This window comes from Podarcis pityusensis (genome assembly GCF_964106645.2).
Source record: "Podarcis pityusensis genome assembly, chromosome: 3".
NCBI lineage: Eukaryota > Metazoa > Chordata > Lepidosauria > Squamata > Lacertidae > Podarcis > Podarcis pityusensis.
In genome coordinates this window covers 65,414,855-65,435,964 of record NC_138026.1, presented here as the reverse complement: position 1 = coordinate 65,435,964, position 21,110 = coordinate 65,414,855, and the positions used below count along the sequence as shown (strand labels likewise).

The following is a 21,110-nucleotide window of genomic DNA, read 5'->3' as shown; positions in this document are numbered from 1 at the left end:
CCAAAATAGTTACATTTTCACTTGAGTAGAATTGTATTCTCCATCCCAAATGGCTGTTCATAACATCTCATTAGGAAAATAGAGTTGCAAGAGGAAAATGTGGATATCCTTATTAGGTTGCTTAATGATCAGGCAGAATAGTGTTCGTGTCAGCTGGAAATAGGGATGGATTTATCTGTCAGTTTCAGTTTCTCACAGTCCCTAATTGTTCAAGTCTTAAGCTCAGTTCTCCAGATATCTGTTTCATAGAAAAATAGAATTGTAGTTTGTGATTATTAGTTTTAAGTCCTCATGAAAATATGTCAGTGTTTTAGTGTACATTTGTACGGACGTATGCAACTTTGCCTAATACATACATATGTTCTTTTCTGAAATAGGCATTTTATGTGCACTTTCCCCTAATACAGATTTGGGCGGGGTATTGTTTGTTGTGGGGGAGGTCATTGCTGTTACAGTACTGATAACACTTTTTTATCTTTATTTTAGATCTTATTCTAATTAATGTGGAAATTGTTTAATTTGGTTGTGTACTTTTTGATTTCTTTCTTATTTATTATTTATGACTACTTTTGTTATTTTTTGTAATGACACAGTGTTTTTTTTAATGTTGTAAGCCTCCTTGAACATGGTTTGAACTATGGAAAGGCGGTATACAGATAAAATGCATGTGTACACACCATTTAGAGAATTTCATATTTCAAAGGAGACGTGCATTTCCATTCATGCAGTGAACTGGATTTCTCCCCATTGCTAGTTAGAAGTAACTGCTAAAACTTAAGTACAGCCACCCTATCATGCCTTTCTTGTGATCACTTTCTCCCCTCAGCCACAACAAACTTAAATCGCCACAGGTGTAGAAAGCAGCTGGAAAGGATTACCTAGTAATCTGTGAAGAATGTAGTACTGTGGCATGCATTCATTCAATTTACTCTCATTTGTGCCACAAAACAAGAGCTCAGAAAGTCGTAGTGTTGCTGGATTCTATCGTAAATGATTTAATAAAAATACATAGTCTCTTGTAGGTTATCATTCTCCCACCTGATGTCACATGGCAGTAAATTCACTTTCAGCATTTCAACGTCACTTCCAAATTTCCAACAGTCATTTCACATCCATTTTGGTTCAGGCCCCCTCCCCCCCCCCCAGGTTCTGTGAACCTGTGGTCACTGTCAAATGTACCAGACATTTTGGGTCACTGTGTGCATTAATGGATGCTCAGTGGCTGGGCAAACTAAACTGGCTCAAAGTAGATAGTTTATGCTAAATGTGTTGCATTCAAAAGTGATCTGGGTACATGAGCCATTCAACATAAATTAGTGCCCAGATGGAGAGGGGTGGGGAAGCGCAGGCCAACTTCACAGGTGGGTGGAGCTATTTGTCCATCACCTGATATGAGTTGTCCTGCAATTGGGCGCTGCAGCACAAAGGCTTTGTTGCACCAACAACACCAAGCAGATTTCATTGAAACTCCTAATAATAATAATAATAATAATAATTTATTATTTATACCCCGCCCATCTGGCTGAGTTTCCCCAGCCACTCTGGGCAGCTTCCAACAAAGTATTAAAATACAGCGGTCTGTTAAGCATTAAAAGCTTCCCTAAACAGGGCTGCCTTCAGATGTCTTCTAAAAGTCTGGTAGTTTTTCTTCTCTTTGGCATCTGGTGGGAGAGCGTTCCACAGGGTGGAAGACTGGAAGTTGTTCTTCCAGTGAAAGACTGGAAGTTGTTCTCCCAGTGAAACAACATACACTAAGCAGTGGTGCAGCTAGCAATGTTAGACCCTGGATTTACCACCCAGCAAGGTGGAACCACAGAAATAACCTCCTGGTTGCAGTGTTGCTGCCGCTTATCGGGATGGGTGAAATGGGGACGAGATTGCAGGTGTGCAGGCACACCGCACAAGACAACCTAGGGGTCCTGTGGGTGCTCCTGTGCAGCGCTGGCCGCCTTGTCACCTCTCTCCTCACCCCAAGCATTAGCCACACCATTTGTGGGAGGCTGTTGCTACGGCTCCCAAAGATGCTACCTTCATTTTCTCTCCCCCCCCCCCACCTGCAACCATTCCATGCTTAACAATTGCCCTTGCAGTCCTGGTATGTGAAGAAACTTTCTTTTTTTGCCAACGCTAATAAAAAGAAGAAACACTCTAATCACATGCAGGTCCAGATTCTGAACTCAAATCATAGCACCACCACCACTAAAGGAATAAAACAGGGCTGCCGCCGCTGATGCTAACTCCATAAGCTTATCAACAAACACCATTTTAATGTAGAAGAAAAATAAAATTAGCCTCTGTAACCATGAACAAATTTGGTTGCCCCTCCCCTTACTATAACATGTGTTTAAAAGTAAGCAAAATGCAAGGATGCTGTGGCAACCAGTGCCAGCCCCGGTGTGCCTTGGCATGCCCATGCCAGCCCAGGGACTTGTGGTGAGCCTGTTTGCTGCTGCCCCCATCATCTGCAGCTGGGCTTGGGGGTAATCTGGGGAACCCCTGGGCTGCAGGACCTGGATTTTGGCCTGAGATCCAGCCCTCGCTTCATCACTGACTGTAAATAGGCAGTGAATCACCCTCTTGAGGCCTGTGTCGGCAGTGTGAGCAGAGTAGTAGCTACTATTTCCGAAGTCATTGTAAAGAAGCTGGGCCATTTTATTTTTATTTTATTTTTAATTGAGTCAGCCAACAGTCTGAACTCCATTATGGAAAGGATTTTACACATTCTTTTCTAGTTTCCCTGACTTTATGTATCTTTAAAAATAAACTGTGGTGTAACATTACATGCATACTCATCAAGACACTTTTTCCATTCTTGTCCCTTCCAGCAAGATATATTGTTTCTGTGATTTTTTCAGCAACAGATCCATTGCTGCTGCTTTGTTTTGTCTACTCTTCTTTCTCAGAATTATCCCTCAGCTACATCCTCTTACTTTAACACACACACATACCTGTTTCTACCTCTTTCACTGGATGTGGGCAAGACTACAGACCATAATTGTACCATTAACTTCTTCCCTATTCATCCATATGACTTCAAATCAGATAACCTTATTTTTTTCCACAAACCAAAACGAGCTCCATGGTTGTTCGTTCTTATTTTTTACTGAGGAGGTGAATCTCTGTTTGCCTTGCTCTTTGTGACTCAATCTCAGGTGACCCTGAAAAGGTCACCTGTGGTCACATTGTAACTTAGAATTGCAATCTCAGTTAAATTCACATTCCTAAGATTTCCTACTCTCTTTCTGCCTAGAGCTGCCTGTCATATTAAATACACAATTCCTTTCAAAAAACAAACAAATCTGTCATTCCTTCCCTGTAATGCCCTAGTTTATTTCATTTCATTTAGTAATTGCTTTCCATTAAACGTGCTGAAGCTTTTCAACAATAAAACCCATGAACAGTAAAACCAGATATAAAAATAATGCCAAGTCCAATACAGATACAGACTGAATAGAAGGGCAGTAGTCAAAGTAGGACTAAGTCGTCGATTGTGTAAACACAAGGATTTCCCATCAGCAGAAATCCTGCCCCTCTTAACTCCCTACATCTGTTCTAGGGGTTTCCCCAAACTCCAGAGCAGATTTGGAGCCAGCACATGCAGGGGAAAGAGAGGGAGGGGAAGTCTTGTTCTGTTAACCACAGCTATTCACTTCAACACCACCCTATATCTCCACTTAAAAGGAAAGGAATATCTAGTTGTGTCCCAACATCATGGTGGGGTGCTTTTGTTCACTCTGCCAGTGTCCTGGCCCTTATTGCTGGATGAACTGAACTCCCAGTTTGGTTTAATCCATAAATCAGAGTGGTTCTTAGGCAAGGCAGATTGTAAAATGCAGCACATGGCTAATATGTTGCTCCAATAAGTGCCATGCCCCCTGCACCTTCCTTTCGAAGGATGGCATGTAGCCAGAGTCCTGGGACTGGGCAAGGAAACAGGCACTCTCCACGCTCATCCCATTCCTCCTCAGGATCCAATCACCTCCTCCAAGACACCTCCATAGGACTAATGACAGCCAGTTATTTATAATGTCCTGCCAGGATATAGGTAAGTTGTCCTAGACATTAGGGGACAAGCGGGTGGCGCTGTGGTCTAAACCACAGAGCCTAGGACTTGCCGATCAGAAGGTCAGCAGTTCAAATCCCCACGACGGGGTGAGCTCCTGTTGCTCGGTCCCAGCTCCTGCCAACCTAGCAGTTCGAAAGCACGTCAAAATGTAAGTAGATAAATAGGTACCGCTCTGGCGGGAAGGTAAACGGCGTTTCTGTGTGCTGCTCTGGTTCACCAGAAGCAGCTTAGTCATGCTGGCCACATGACCCGGAAGCTGTACACCAGCTCCCTCGGCCAATAAAGCAAGATAAGCGCCGCAACCCCAGAGTCGGTCATGGCTGGACCTAATGGTCAGGGGTCCCTTTACCTTTACTAACTCGTGGTTGCTGGTTTCAGTGGTGGCCATATAATGTAACATGCAATTCCACCTTCACACTCAAGACTATGTACACACATACCTTTAAAACTCATTCCTTCCCTCAAATAATTCTGGACAATGTCATTTGTCAAAGGTTGCTGGGAATTGTCACTCTGTGAGGGGTAAACTACAATGCCCAGAATTCTTTGAGGGAAATGATGTGTTTTCAATGTGCTTTAAAGGTATAGTGTGTACACAGCGCAAGCTACTCTACTGTTACATAAGGTACAACTTTGACCAAGAGGCTTTCATTATCATAAGGGAAAATTTGTATTTATCTAACTCATGAGTAGGCAAACTAAGGCCTGGGGGCCGGATCCAGCCCAATCGCCTTCTAAATCCAGCCCACGAGCGGTCTGGGAATCAGCGTGTTTTTACATGAGTAGAATGTGTGCTTTTATTTAAAATGCATCTCTGGGTTATTTGTGGGGCATAGGAATTCGTTCATCTCCCCCCCCCCCAAGATATAGTCCAGCCCCACACAAGGTCTGAGGGACAGTGGACCGGCCCCCTGCTGAAAAAGTTTGCTGACCCCTGACTTAACTATTCTCTTCAGTGCCCTTCAATTCATCAGATTTAACCTCAACACCAGTCATCACTTGCAACCATGATTCCTGCTATCTTCTGTCCTTACAAAAAGGGAAAGAACAAGTTATGGTTTGGAAAGGGGAGAAAGTTGTTGAGCCACTTCAAGCATCCTTGAACATTATCAGCTTTCTGAACTCCTGACCAAATTTGGTACGGAAACCCTGATTGTCCTACTGGAAGATCAACATAAGAATTTTTGTTTTGCTTTATAACTTACAAATACACACAGAAGGAGAAATGGAGATAGAGACTGCCTTGTTTCCTATGTCCCATCACAAACTAAGTTGAGCCAATAAAGCTTCCTTCAGGCCAAATTAGATGTGCAGGCAGCTATGTCCCTTGTTCTTCTTTAGCTAACTAGGAGAGCCCAATTCTCACCACAAAGGCAGCATGCAGGTAGAGGAGCCTTATCTCTTCACTCGCCTGCCACAGTTGGAACTTAGTTTAGGTATTAGCTGCTTGGGGCCCCAATCTTTGTTCTGATGGTGGTGGGTGAGTGAAAAGCCTTCCCTCCCAGTGTTGCCTTTGCAGTCAGAATCGGGCTCTCCCATGCCTGTAATTAGCTGAGGAAAAACAAGGTACATGCTACATCCATATTAAACAAAAGTCTAGTTTGGCCCTTGGTTCCTCACCCAGCCACTGTGTTCATAAAAGTACAGAACACAAGAGGCAATGACTTGTAGGAGCCCATTCATGGCCAAGGTTTAATCCTCTGCACGGGGACTGTAAGACAATATGATAGGAGCTCTCTCTTGGTGGCTGGGGTGTTTTTTCCTAAGCAACTGTGGAGTTTTAATTTGTTATACCAGCCTAGAGCCTTCAGGGAAGGTGGGGTAGAAATGAAAAGAAATCAAATGTCACAATTAAGCAGCAGGCTATGGGGGCAAGCCAATTTTCTCATTAAATAAATGTAGTAATTTCCTAATTAAAATTTATCAATGCTTATGAAGACATAAAGAGTGCTGTTTGCAGAATATGTTTTCAATTATTGTTGTGATCAGGGCTCCCTCTAGTGTGCACAAAACCAGTTTAATATTTTTTAAAAAGGAAATTCTCATAATAAAATCAACATCTGTTTGATTTTTGACAGTCAAATGTACCTTATGTGCATTGTTCCCATCCACATCCTTCCCCCCACTCTCTGTATCCACTACATTAACAAACATTGTTGTGTGTAGTAGGCATTGTACAGATCAGTGAGTCATATTTTCTTGACCAGAAAGACAATCTACATAGATCACAACTAAAGGTTGGGGAGATCAAGAGCAGGAAATGCAGGTGGGTTACAGGAGACCGCTCTGTGGTTACCAGTGAAAGGCTCTGTGGGAATCTTTTAGAGGGCAAGTGTTTCAGGCTTGAAAAAAGTTTACATTGATCAGAATCTCTAGAGATAAGAGCTCTGCAACATGGATCTGAAATGATGTACTTAGACTGGAATTCATAGTATCTGTTGCTGACATTAAACAAAAAGCTCTAAGATATGTTTGGTATATGACTGAAATAACTTGGTACTATATTGACACCGACAGTACATTATTTTCCAACAGTTCCATTTTTGGAAATAAATACAGTATGTGAATACATAAAGGCAAAATAAAAAGGGAGAAGGGATGAATTGTTCCCTTAGCCATCTTGCTGAAAATAATTGCTTCCCCTCTTAACAATCAAAGCCTCTGTGACCCATATTTGGGATGATCCTGCCTCCCCTCTATACAGGATGTTGGAACACCAAGGGGTAATATAAACATACACTTCTCTTGAACTTTTGTACAGCATTTTCATGGAATGAAAATTCAGACTCTGAATTCTGAGACTGTATACCAAAGGTGGGAATGTGCATGACAGGAGAAAGAAGAGCCCATCTTTAGGAGGAAAAAAGAAATAACATAATGACTACAGATTCCCCCCCCCCCCAATGATTTAAAGTCATGGCAGTGGCTGAATTTTATTGCTCACAGAATTGCAAACTGCCATGTGGCTACGAAGACTCAAGAGCCCCTTTGTCTTTAATATTTGGCTACTGATTTGAGATAATGGGCACAATCCAGGCTTCACACCACAGGGCTGGGCCGTGCAGATGTGCACTTGCCCACATGCTGAACAACCCATAATCCCTAGTTACGCAAGTCTACCCAACTTTGCACATTCACTGTAAACCATTAACTATGGTTTCCCGTGATGTGTGAATGCCATGCACTATGGCATGGTATAGAGAGCACTATTAGTTTGCATACAGTTTGCCGAAACTTAACAGAAATCTACTTCCATGTAATTATAATGCAATCCAAAGTTACTATAAAGTATTTGCTGCAAAATGTATATTTATTGTTAATACGAAACATTTCAGAAGGAAAATTGGACATTATTTAGGGAAATTAAAGACCTTAGCTATTTTCCTTTGACTCGAAGAGTATTGTTTTGGAAAAAGAGAGTTGGCTGGACAATTATTCCTTCTGCCTCCATGATGAGGAGACATATGCAATGCTGTTTGACACTGTGATATTTGTAAGACAAAGTTAAGGTCAAAGTTGCTGAAAAGTTTCCAAATTCCACTGTGGTTTATCATAAAGAGCCTACTGCTGCTGAGGCTTTAGTCAGTTCAAGCTTCTGTCTCAGATTCATGAATCCAGTCATACACCCACACATATACACTCATTTGCCAATAAAATAAAAATCCGGAATATTTTTCAGGTTTTTAAAAAATGAAATAAAAGGTTTCTAACAAGTTATTCCTTTATATATAATCAATTTTCATCCCTACAAGGGACATGACTTTGAAACCATAAGCTCTACCATAGTTTTCAGGACAAATACCTAAAGGTAAATTTAAGACCATGCCCGAAAGGGAGATTGGCACCCATACTTTCTTACTTCCCTCATTGCTCTTCAAGACGGCAGTGCCGTCTTCTGGGCTGAGCATAGAATTTGTTGCCAAGTTTGTTCTATTCTGTGTCCCACAGGGCTATATGGGGATTTCCTTTTTGTTTTTATACTGTTTGTACTGACATTCAGGTATTTGGAAAACCATTCAATGGAAAGATTAGCAGAAATATCCAAGGGTCACCAAGAAGCTTCCCTTTACTCCATATCCTCTTTCACCCACTAATATCATCTCCCACTCCTTGCACTATAGGGACCTTGTCTACTTGATTTCAGAAATTTATACTGTACTAAGACTGGGAATACTACAACTAGTGACAATCTAGCAATGTAAGAATTCTCAAACCAGATAAAAAGCAAACACAGACGTACCCCATTATTTATTTGCATTCTGGATGCAGGAATTAGTTTGTCTGCACAAACTCTGTGTCATATTTGAACAATCAATTACATTCAACAAAGATGCAGTTGTCTGTATTAGATTTTTAAGTAAGCTGGTTTAAGCTATGTGTTATAATCAACAATTCATACACAAATTCTAATATCATGCAGCAGAGGAGCTGTTTTTTGAATGAATTTGAGTGTGCTGTGATAATTTCTATGAATAGAGGTGCACATGTTTATATTATAGATTGTGTTCAGGAGGAACATTTTTAGTTGAGAGTGCCCAAATGTTGACATTAATTGATCTGATATCTTCAGATGTTGAAGGGAATTAAAACTCATTACAAATAAATTGAAAGAAGATAACATGATTTTTAATTAAAACAAAGTTATAAAAAAAAAATCATACCCAGCAATTCTTGCATTATTCTTATTTCAGACAGATTACTGTAATTATTCTCCAGTGAATGGATCCATTTTTACTATTTAAGGCGTTTTGGGATTGGGATTACCTCCTTTGATGGTGTTGCCAATATAGTTTTACATGATACATGTTTTTTTTTAAAGTGATAAAAAGTGATAATAATATTGAGTTGCTTATAAACATTTAGCCCCTAATCTACATTTGCTCTGAAACTGGGCATTTTGCATCACTAAAAGCTGAAATAGCACATGTACCAGCTGAAGTCACTAGAGAAAAATTCCATAGGTACCAGAAACATCTGCCTGTACCTGTGAACCTTCAAAACCATTTCCTCACTGAGTGCAGGCTGGTACAATATTGAAAAGTTATTTTGAATGTAGGTGAGGAACAAGGCCAATTTAAGAGATGTTAGCAGGATTTGAACTTAAAAAGAATTATTTAACTATATAAAATTTCTAAAACTATTCATCAGCCACTCAGATTAAGACACAAACTAAGAAAACTTGTCATGTGTACTCCCACTGTTTTCATATTAAATCACCATGCAGGGTATTTAAAGACTGAAGAACTGATCATACAACCCTCATATTATAGAAAGACAAACACAAACAGAAGGAGAGAATGCACCATTCACCCTTGCATATTACAGGCCTTTATTAGTTTTCATGGCATTTAATTATTTTCAAATGTAATTTTGTAGGCAATAGGCAAAAGTACAAGCCTAAATTCAATGTAAATTCTCGTTGCAAAAAAGGAATATGTATTACTCCTTTAAAAAATGCTGGAAGCCTGTCTTAACTGCTTTTATCAGTTGGAACCTGTTTATCTTTAAAGAGTACAGTTTTGATTTCTGGCCTGAGTTATTAAATTCTACCACAAATTAATGTAATTCATCACAAAAGCCATGTGGCACTCAAGACACTCATATAAACTAAAGTATTTCAGATGTACCTTTAAAAGAAACAAGGACATTCATGGGTTCACAAAGTGAGTGCATTTTGGAAAACTGCAATGCTATTGTATCTCTTCAAAATAAACATAAATAAATTACACAAAATGTACCATTTATTAATGTGATTTTGGAATTCAAAGCCATTTTACCACCATTACAGCATGTTATTTCTTGTGTGTTTGTGGTTTGACGCACACACTTCTTTAAAGTTTAGCAAGTTGCCTGAGAACTGTGGACAAGGGGAGCATTGAGCCTAGATATCAAATATCACCACACCCATGTCTATGTTAACTAGTAAAAAGTAATGCTTGGGTCAAAGCTGTTACCACTATGCATTAAAAATTATTCCACAACAGCAATAAAGCACATTGCCAGTGCAGTTCCAAATATTCACTGTATTTCTCATATAATTAGAAAAGGTTAACTTTTGGGCCTTGTGCCTCAAAGTAATTCAAGGTGTAGCAAAGTAATCTCAAAATAGCTTGCTTAAAGTAAGTGTGGCCTTCACCAATAAACAGTGCTTTATCAAATAATCTTTTCTAGGGCGATTCAAATGGAAAATGCTTTAACCTTTACATCCAGAAAAAAACCCACAGAAGGATTACTGGTTTTGTGAAGAACAGCACAGGTTCCAAATGGAAATATTAGTGGACTAAAAATAAAAAAAAGTTTAGATGGATGTCTTATGGTTTAATATCAAAATGTCAGTGAATAAGTTAATGAATATTTAATTCAAACACTGGTTGCTTTCATTTACAACTAACCTAATGTACATATATGCTCTGTTTTTTTCACATGTGCCCTGAACTGACCTTTTCTCTTTTACAGAGATTAACAAACAAGTATGGTGCTTCCTAAAAGGGTGTCATGGGCTGAAGGCTTTATAACAGTGATTTCATTCTAAAAAGAAAAAGAAAGAACCATCAAAATAAAATCATTTAAATGAACTCCTTTCCTGAGCAACTTAGAATTTGGAATGTGCTGAAAAGTCACAATAAATAAGTCAAACGATTAACAAACTTAAAGTGTGCTTTTAAGTCATTTAAAGTAAATTATAAAATCTATTTCATGACAGATAAATGACCTGTTGTGTTAGGAATCTTAAAAGCTTATGTGCCAAATAAATTTATGAAGTACCTTTCTGGGAGTAGAGGCCAAGTTGCTTTGTACAAAAAATATACAACACTGAAACCTAGCAAGTAAATTACCCGACAGCCTGTTCTTTTTAACATTGCAAAGTGTTCATGAAAAAAAATATTAAATAGAACGATAAAAATAGATTTAAGCAGCAGTGAAATTGCAGAGAAAGTGAACATGTTAAGTGACCCAGGACTCTAGAGACACGGATAAAATCTGATCTTTTCTTTTAAAAAAAGATAAAAAAGAAACCCAATATGTGAATATTAATTTGCTTTTTTAAAAAAGAAAAGAAATCCACAGTGTGTAAACTAATCGTTACTCTTTAAATGTAATTTCATAGAAACCACTTAAAATATACAATGCAGCATCTTGGTTAATTATTATTTACTGTATTTCTTGCTCCCACTGTGTTCCTTCAGAGTAGTGCATTGGAACCACAAAATTAGGACATAACTAGCAACAAGATAATTCATCCATGTTGTCATTGAGCCTTAACACAATTATGTTTGTTCAAATCCTGATAGAAGTAGTATAGTAAACAACAGAATGCAATAGATAATGGTGATTTACAATATTAGTTGATGCTCACAAGCTCTGAGAAGGGAATTTGAAAGATAAAACACTAGAAAAGAAGTAGAGCTCCTGGTAAACCAACAAACCAGTTCCATCCTATTTCATCCCAGCTCCCTATCAGAGATGCTGACTGTAATACTCTGGCCAGCACACATTTGAGTATGACCAAGACAACAGCAATTCCTTGCTCCTTTGCCTTAAGTCAGGCATGGCCAAACTTGGCCCTCCAGATGTTTTGGGACTACAACTCCCATCATCCCTAGCTAACAGGACCAGTGGTCAGGGATGATGGGAACTGTAGTCCCAAAACATCTGGAGGGCCAAGTTTGGCCATGCCTGACTTAAGGCAAAGGAGAACCTGCCCATGCCTAGACAGCTGTTACTGTGAAACTGGGTCAGGGGTTAGAGTGGAATACACTTTGTAGGGAATGCAGTAAACATTCTTCTGTATCTCTTCAATGAATGCATCATGGAATACACCCCAAATGTATTAGGTACTATCTTATTTTCAACCGTCCAGAAGATATGAGGCACATTGAACAGAGACTTCTAACTTCAGCAAGAATCTCTCTCAGCTGAAACCGAATCATGCATTTATGACATAGCACAAATGTTCTTTCAACTAGAACAGCCCACATTTTTGAAAAGATGCCTGACTATTTGTGTTCCCTTCCTTTAGGGTCTCTGTGTAATAAAAGGACTGGGAATAATACACTAAGAAGGATTTCTCCTTCTAAAATTTGGAGTAAAGTTAAGTGCCTTCCCTGTAGCCTAGCTTCCTCTGTGAAACAAACACCAAATTCTGCAAACATTTGCTCTCCTAACTTTCATCAGTTTCGAAAGGTGTTGAACTCTGATGTACCCATACATTTAACAAGATAAGCTTAATTTCCCCTGCAATTCTACTTGGTTTGTCAACAATGCCCTTATTAATTTCCATGGGGAAAACATAGCCTAAATAGTATCCAGAGTTAGTGTAGCGGTAATGCATTTCTTTCTTCTTTTAGCACAACAGAATTCCCTGTTCAGATAATAATACAAACCTCCAATACCCTGCTCTTAATTCCAAGTGATCAAATGTGACTGTAAAATATTCGGTATAAATACTAACAAAGAAAAACAGGTTTTGAGAAAACTGCAGATGACCTATGCTGTGATCTACATCACTCTGCCAAATAGGTACCATATACAGCAATATTTTACAGTGACAATGTACCGTAATTTGTAATGAAATGGCACATTTAAAAGTATGTCCTAGCTACTATGATCCTATGGAGCCAAGGGAAACAAATATAAATTTAAAGAAATAGACCCTCTCAAAAAGAGGTCTCACAATCAGTTCATCCTGGGGGAAATGTCTTTTAAATGCTGTTGTGCAGTAACTCACTTCCTTAAGGATTTTTCTTAATAGTTTATGAAAAATCTGGGTGCTTCAGCCAGCAGAGAAGGTGATGCTTGCATCACCTTCTATAGATATCTTCCAACCACTTTTCATCATCTTGCTCCTCATCTTCTGTTACTGGCTCTTCAGTTTCCAAAGGAGAAGGAATGACAAATTCTGGTCTAGGAGAAGAGTTACTATTTGAAGATCGTAGTCCAAACTTGCGCTTTAATAGATGAAACTGCTCTTTGATGTAGTAGTAAAACTCATATTCATATCTCATGCGCTGGTACAGGATCTGAAGGGATTCTGGAGAAGGGACTGTCTTTTTCACTGTCACAGTTAGATTGCCGAGTTTCCTATGTTCTGTAAGAGAGTTACATAAAGAAGAATTTGGTCAAATATAGTCTGTTGAAATGTAAATACCTGTATATACTCGAGTATAAGCTGACCCGAATATAAGTCGAGGCACCTAATTTTACCACAAAAAACTGGGGAAACTTATTGACTCGGGTATAAGCCAGTTCACCACACCACAAACCTCCTGGTGGGCTGGAGTGTGCGTGCATGCGCACATGGAAGAGGGGGCTTCTCTCTCCCCCCCCAGCCCCTCCAGTCCCCCTGCCTACCTAGGGTGCTGCTGAGAGGCAGAGGCTGATGGCAGCAGCGGAGGAGGAGGAAGGTGCAGCCCGAAAGGGCTGCTTTCGGGCTGCTCGTTCCTCCTCCTCTGCCGCCGCTGGAAATGTGCTCAGCTTGGACCCTCACTCGAGTATAAGCCAAGGGGGGCCTTTTCAGCATTAAAAATGTTTTGAAAAAGTCGGCTTATACACGAGTATATACAGTAAGTTGTAAAAGCGTTTTATTTTTTTCATTATTATTTTTTTGAATTGCCAAAACTTCCTACCAGTTGCCTTCTCCTGGTCATAAATGTAGGCTCTCAAAACAAATAGCTAAGTATTCAATAGACTATGGATGCTGAAACTGAAATTTTGGCTTTGGCTACTAAATATAAGAAAGCAAGTACAGTGGTACCTCGGGTTAAGTACTTAATTTGTTCCAGAGGTCCGTTCTTAACCTGAAACTGTTCTTAACCTGAAGCACCACTTTAGTTAATGAGGACTCCTGCTGCCACCACGCTGCCAGAGCACAATTTCTGTTCTCATCCTGAAGCAAAGTTCTTAACCCGAGGTACCACTGTACTGAACCCAATGAGAGGATGAATTGAAGATGGTGGCTTGAAGAATCATTGGAGTGGGAAAGGCCCAAGAGCAGCAGAGTAGAAATACTGTAGCAGGTGTGCAGGGTTTGTCACTAGGCTTTGTTTGTTGAACTAATAAATGGCTCATTTTAACAGAACTACGGGTGTGACTCCCCTTTCTTGAGGAAAAGCAGTATGCAGTTTTGTGACATGGATTATCACTGGATAGAAGAGTCCCACTGAAATCAATCTGAAAAGTTAATAATGATAACTTAACTGATATTAATAGGAACTAAGTGCAACTTACTTAATCTGGATCCAGCCAATAGTGGGAGTTGAGGGGAGATGGGGGAGATGATGGCCGGGTTTGTTGGCATTGTCTTGGGAGTCTCTATAGTTTGAGCATGCACTCTTTTTCTTTGAAGGCTGGCAAATTTTAGCAATAAAGCCTGTATGAAGTGATTGGGAAATCCTTTCAATGCAGTAAACTGGACAAAGCTGGCATACACATTGGGGCTTTTCACCATGCGTGTTTAGCACATAGATTTCTATGTCCAACACCTGAATGTTTTGTGGTCCAAAGTTGAGAGATGTTATTTGATTTGCCAATGACATTTCCTTTCCTTAAAGGTAACACCACAGAGAAAGGAGGGCATGAGGATCAAGGTTGTGCTTTTCTCCACACTGTTTCCTCAGTTTAAGTCAAACTGTGCCCCCACCCCTGGATTTACAGTAGAGTGGGGGCGTTTGTGATCTGGGGGAAAAGTACAAGGGAAAAGGCAAAACTTTACTTCCTCCAGAGCTGCAGCTCAATCCAAATTACACAGCAAAGTGACTGTTTTTTTACAAAAAGACAGGCAATGAGAGATCTGATCATGGATCCACTGTGCCATATCTAGTTTGGCCCTAGCTTTTTGCCACTGTGTGCAAGATTTTAAAGAAATAGCCTGTGTGGCATGGAAAGAGAGAGGAGACACGATGCCCCCACTGCAATTCTGTTCGGAATTCCAAACTCCTTTGCTCCCCTGCTACTTGCAATGGGAGGAAAGTTTCCATTGGCAGGCATGAGGTCCGATTCTGACTGGTAAGGGCAAAGGGTTAAAGTCCTTCCTCCTTCCACATTCTGGATCTGGTTTGACCCCCCTCCCTATTTATTATTCACTACACATGAATGTCATCAGCTAGTTGGGCCCTAAAATATTTCCATGGGAGCCATTTGAGAAATGAACTCTATATGACCATTTCCATGAAGTCTTTCCAATGAAAAGTTTCATTCCATTTTAATTATTAAGGGACATTTTAGCTCCCTTCCATTTTCCTCCAATTCATTCTCAATATTGATACCAATTTTTTAAAATTCCAATCCTCTCTTGAAGAATCAGGAGAACAAACAATATATGTCTCTCGGCAAACCTATATAGTTTATTTATTTTAAGAAAAAGTCAAAACTACACCCCCCCTTAAGAAAAAACTCCCTGAACTGTGGGCAACATTCACTTGCCATTAGAGATCTAGTCATACCTTGTGGCCTTTTTATTTTGTTTACATTACTTTATATTCTCTTAAAAGACTCTTTTAATAAAAATCCAAAGTAACTCACAAATTTGCTCCTCCAAGTTACCACCCCCTGCTCCTCATCTATCAAATGCACATAATGGAAAAATTATGCATGGCTGGCTCTGGGCCAGACCAAACACTTGGAAAATGCTGTGTAAACCCAGCTGTTCCCCTAGAAAAAGCCTGGGCTGGGGGTGGGAGAAGAGAGAAGAACCACACTTTATGACCTTCTAGCCAGTGAGCCATATGGAGGGCAACAAACTGCACTATTTACTTTTGGAGATTTTGTTTTACAGTGTTTGCTTTGGCTTTGAGATTACTTAGGGAAAAGTATACTGTAGTACAGTGATCAGGAGGTCCTTAAAACCAACTGAAGCAGTTTGTTTGTTTGTTTGTTTGTTTGTTTGTTTGTTTGTTTGTTGGAAACCAAGCCAAAAACAGGAGAGTGGGAAAAAATAAATAAAGCAGGATGGTGACAAACATTTGTCATGCAAAGCCAAACACAAACCTTCCTTTTCTATGTTACTAAAGTGCAAAACCAAAAGTTATGCTGTTTTATATGCTATATATTTTGTCAAAAATGCAGCTAACTAAATGAACTTTGTAGAACTTTCCACAGCATGAGGGACTTTGCTTTAAGATTGGAGTGTCAGTGGGCTTCAGTTTTATTTACTTTAATACCAAAGACATGCAATGGTGTGTGCTGCCATCAGGATAGTTCATCTTATTAATTTATTGGTGCAGTCAGCACTTATGAGATAAAAGGAAGTTGCAGAAGCCTCACATTTATACAGGATTCCCAATGTTTATAGATGCTCTACTCTCAAGATGGGCAAATTTGCAAGAAACCTGTTTTGAGAGGGCAGAGAAAATCTAGTCACTGAGCCTCACAGAAAAGCAGAATTATACAAAAAACTTTTGTATAGCTGCCTTGCAAGATATCTTCAGCAGAAGAAAATACTAAGGAGTAAACCCTATACAAATCCAGAATGGAGTCCCTAAGACAGTTGGATGGTGCCTCGCATGCCTTCTTCTGGCAACTCCTGCAGCCATGCTGGTGCCAAACGTATTGCTCTGCTTTGCTTTGGATCACATCAGTGAGGCCAAGGGGAGGTCTTGTTGTCTGGACAGCCCAGGATCTCCATACACACTGCCCTGGCTTATGCCCCAGGGAGGTCACTTTGGTGCTGCTAACACAACAGTTTGGCTTCACCTCTGGAGGCACACTCCATCGTCTCTATGCCACCAAAAGAACTTTATGGAAGAAGAGTTTAATTGACAATGCATAAATATCTAACTTGTTCAGAATGAATACTGGATATATCTATTCAGTATAAAGAAATTGCCTTGACCTTTCTAGCACATCAAAATTGGTATTCTGCTACAAAATACCGAATGACAATTTCTATCTAGACAGGTGACTTGTGTTCCTTCAGGCTGCTTCAACGCTCCAAGACTTCTGCATTGTTGTGGCTAACCTACCGTATTTTTCGTCCTATAGGGCCCATAGGACGCACCTCGTTTTTTTGGGGGGGGGAAATGAATAAAAAAAAATTATTTCCCCCCCCGCCGCGGCTGCCGCCCCAAGCCTTGCGCACACCTGCCTGAAGCACGGGGCACCCTCCAGAGGGCTCCGCGTGCTTCGGGCTGCAGGCTGCTGCCCCAAGCCTTGCGCACCCGGCGGGACCTCCTGCCAGGCGTGCGAGGCTTGCGGACACTCGCCCGAAGCATGGGGAGCCGTCCGGAGGGCTCCCCGTGCTTTGGGCGACAGGCTGCCGCCCCAAGCCTCGCGCGCCCGGCGGGACCTCCCGCCGGGCGCGCAAGGCTTGTGGACACTCGCCCGAAGCATGGGGAGCCCTCCGGAGGGCTCCACGTGCTTGGGGCGACAGGCTGCCACCCCAAACCTCACGCGCTCGGCGGGACCTCCTGCCAGGCATGCAAGGCTTGCGGACAGTCGCCCGAAGCACAGGGAGCCCTCCGGAGGGCTCCGCGTGCTTCGGGCGGTAGGCTGCCGCCCCAAGCCTCGCGCGCCCGGCAGGACCTCCCTAAAATAGATGTTTAAAATAAGGTCTTTGCTTCAAACAATGCTTGATAGTTTGGCTAACATTTTAACGCATTGCATTGCCTTGGATTTCCCAAGAAGATAATATACCGATTCATTTAGATTTAAAGAAATGTTCCTTTTTCACATGACTTTGTGAGCTAGAATTGTCTATGTGAAATACCTGAAGATGAAACAAATCCCAAAATCAAGGGAGTGTTTTGGAAAACTCTGGGACCTAACCATGCTGAGTAAATTGACATGATTATTCGAGTCAAGTATTTATTAAATTTTTGGAAGTGAAAGCTGGACCATAAAGAAGGCTGGTCGCCGAAGAATTGATGCTTTTGAATTATGGTGCTGGAGTCCCATGGACTGCAAGAAGATCAAACCTATCCATTCTTAAGGAAATCAGCCCTGAGTGCTCACTGGAAGGACAGATCCTGAAGCTGAGGTTCCAGTACTTTGGCCACCTCATGAGAAGAGAAGACTCCCTGGAAAAGACCCTGATGTTGGGAAAGATGGAGGGCACAAGGAGAAGGGGACGACAGAGGACGAGATGGTTGGACAGTGTTCTCGAAGCTACCAGCATGAGTTTGACCAAACTGCGGGAGGCAGTGGAAGACAGGAGTGCCTGGCGTGCTCTGGTCCATGGGGTCACGAAGAGTCGGACATGACTAAACAACAGCAAATTTATTTAATTTATATCCCAGCCTTCCTCCCAAAGACATCCAGGATGGCAAACAAGTGATTAAACAATAAAAACATCTTAAAAATACATAAGCAGACTGGTAAAGATCCCCACTTAAAAGGCTTGATAAAAGAGGAAGGTCTTCAAGCAGGTGCCGAAAATACACAAGAAATGATACCTGTCTAACATTCAAGAACACACTACACTAAAGGGTAGGTGCCACAACACTACATTTTGCAGAATGGACCTCCTGATTGAAGAAGAAGAAGAAGAGTTTGGATTTGATATCCCGCCCTTCACTCCCTTTAAGGAGTCTCAAAGCGGCTAACATTCTCCTTTCCCTTCCTCCCCCACAACAAACACTCTGTGAGGTGAGTGGGGCTGAGAGACTTCAAAGAAGTGTGACTGGCCCAAGGTGACCCAGCAGCTGCACGTGGAGGAGCGGAGACGCGAACCCGGTTTCCCAGATTACGAGACTACCGCTCTTAACCACTACACCACACTGGCTCTCTCCTGTGAGTTGTAGTCCCAACAGTATCTAACTGGGGACTCAAGTCTGATCTATACAGTAGCATTCCAGTTATGTAATAAAATCAGGAAACAAATATATCAAGCAGTAAAATAAAGACAATTTATCAGGTGGAATTAGCTTAAAGCAGCAAACCATTGAACATAAGCAGGATGGGTAAGGGTTGTCACTTTATGGCAAAGCATGCACTTTGCATGCAGAAGGTCCCCGGTTCAATCTTTGGCACCTCTCAGTAGGGCTGGAAGAAACTCCTGCCTGACACCTTGAGCCACAGCCAACAACTGTTGACAATATTGAGCTACAAAGACCAATGCTCAAAGCAGCTTCCTACATACCTAATCTGCAAACACAGTGGCCTGGTTTGCATGCTATTGTAAATGATAGTTAGGCTAAACTATTGTTTGAATGTGAAGGCAAATGTGCAGCATCCTGGTGCATGCTGCTGAAATCATGGGTGTTTTGCTCCTTCCACTCCTGCCACCTAAAACAAAAACAAACCTCAATGGGTTGCCAAAACGAAACCCACAAGCCTGGGTTTGGATGTAGCACTAAGCCAGACTATGGCTTACATCTCAGCAGCAAGAAGAGGAGCCTAGGAGCAACGTGGCTGTGATTTCAGGTGCCTGCACCAGCAAGCTGCATGTTCACATTTAAAAAAGCACTTTAGTGCATGCTCTGGTTATCTCTTGCTTGGACTACTGCAATGCGCTCTATGTGGGGCTACCTTTGAAGGTGACCCGGAAACCACAACTAATCCAGAATGCGGCAGCTAGACTGGTGACTGGGAGCGGCTGCTGAGACCACATAACACCGGTCTTGAAAGATCTACATTGGTGCCCAGTACGTTTCCAGGCACAATTTAAAGTGTTGGTGCTGACCTGAAGGAGCGTCTCCACCCCCATCGTTCCACCTGGACACTGAGGTCCAGTGACGAGAGAGCCTTCTGGCGGTTCCCTTGCTGTGAGAAGCCAAATTACAGGGAACGAGTCAGAGGGCCTTCTCGGTAGTGGCACCCGCCTTGTGGAACGCCCTCTCACCAGATGTCAAAGAGAAAAACAACTACCAGACTTTTAGAAGACATCTGAAGGCAGCCATGTTTAGGGAGACATTTAATGTTTGATGCACTATTGTATTTTAATATTTTGTTGGAAGCAGCCCAGTGGCTGGGGAGGCCCAGCCAGATGGGCATGGTATAATTAATTAATTATTAGATTAGCTATCATTTAAAGTAACATGGATTTGTTTTGCTGCTGGCAAATATATTGGCCCTGAAGATAAACCCAAGTGAACTCAAAAGAAACCTTATATTAGCATTGTAACAGAAAGATTACAGCTTGAAGTAAGTTTTAGATAGCAAAATTACCACTGTATCAAACCAAAAAATTTAGATGGCATATTTCTATAAAATACTGGTTTATAATATGAATAAATTAGTACAAAAACCCCCTGACAAGTCAGCATTTGTTCAGTTCTTTCACACATAAAAAACCTCTTGAGACGATCATGGCAGCAGGAGTTAATTTTCAACACAGAAACTACAGAATCCCCAAATCTCTTTATAAAGGGCTTGCAATTTCCAGGTCACCAGGGCAAGGCTCCTTCTGCCAGTTTTTTTGTTCAGCATCACAATACCATGGCGATGTAAGGCAGGACACCAAATTAATCACATGCTTTTATTTTGTTTTTCTCTTGTAAGTTCAGTGATTAACAGTAACATTACTGACAGTTACACATTAGGAAAAAAGCTCCCATTTCCCCTTCACTCAAGTTTGAACATTTCACAGCACTTATTATATATACGAAGTCTGAGGGTGGTCAAAGGCTGGGGACATCTGGCATTTAAAAAAGGAAAGGAGACAGACAGACAAAAGAATATCAGAATGGGAAATGAAACACTGTCTCTTTAAAGTACACTGCTTTTGACACGGAGCCTGACTGTTCTGGCCAACAGCCAGTAAGTTAGAATAAAGGCTTTCCTCAACCCAACCCTACAGGGATAGAGTATCTACTGCTAAAAACTAAGGCGTGCTTCAGAAAAGTAAAGTAAGCAAACAAAATGGAAAGAGGTGGGGGCGGGGAGATCCCAAAGTTTCAAAATTCCCAAGTGAAATCATTGCAGCTTTTTCCCAGGCTTCCTATGTCTTTTGGAAAGGGAATCCTTGGCTCCATTCCTCACCTAGACTAAGATGAAATAGGGAAAAGAGGATGGTGATGGGGTGTGTGTGTGTGTGTGTGTGTGTGTGAGAGAGAGAGAGAGAGAGAGAGAGAGAGAGAGATCACCAGGGTTCTCATAGTCTTTGTACATC

At 41.2% G+C, this 21,110-nt stretch overlaps 2 protein-coding genes across 11 annotated transcripts in view; one reads left to right on the top strand and one right to left on the bottom strand.

Annotated features, from left to right (window-relative positions):
* The window catches only part of LOC308473244 (uncharacterized protein), a 138,839-nt gene that overhangs the window by 32,826 nt on the left and 84,903 nt on the right, over window positions 1-21,110 (top strand). Inside the window, exon 4 of one of the 10 annotated variants that reach the window (XR_013983986.1) lies at window positions 16,356-16,749. The exons of the other annotated variants lie outside the window; for them this stretch is intronic. The gene's annotated coding sequence lies outside the window, so the exon portion shown is untranslated. Of the gene's footprint in view, window positions 1-16,355; window positions 16,750-21,110 lie in introns of those variants that run through there. 10 annotated transcript variants of the gene reach the window in all.
* UST (uronyl 2-sulfotransferase) overlaps window positions 9,372-21,110 on the bottom strand; it is a 123,034-nt gene continuing 111,295 nt past the window's right edge. The window contains exon 8 of the mRNA XM_080998578.1: window positions 9,372-13,154. Coding sequence (XP_080854704.1) covers window positions 12,868-13,154 — 287 coding nt within the window. The 3' untranslated portion in view covers window positions 9,372-12,867. The remainder of the gene's footprint in view (window positions 13,155-21,110) is intronic.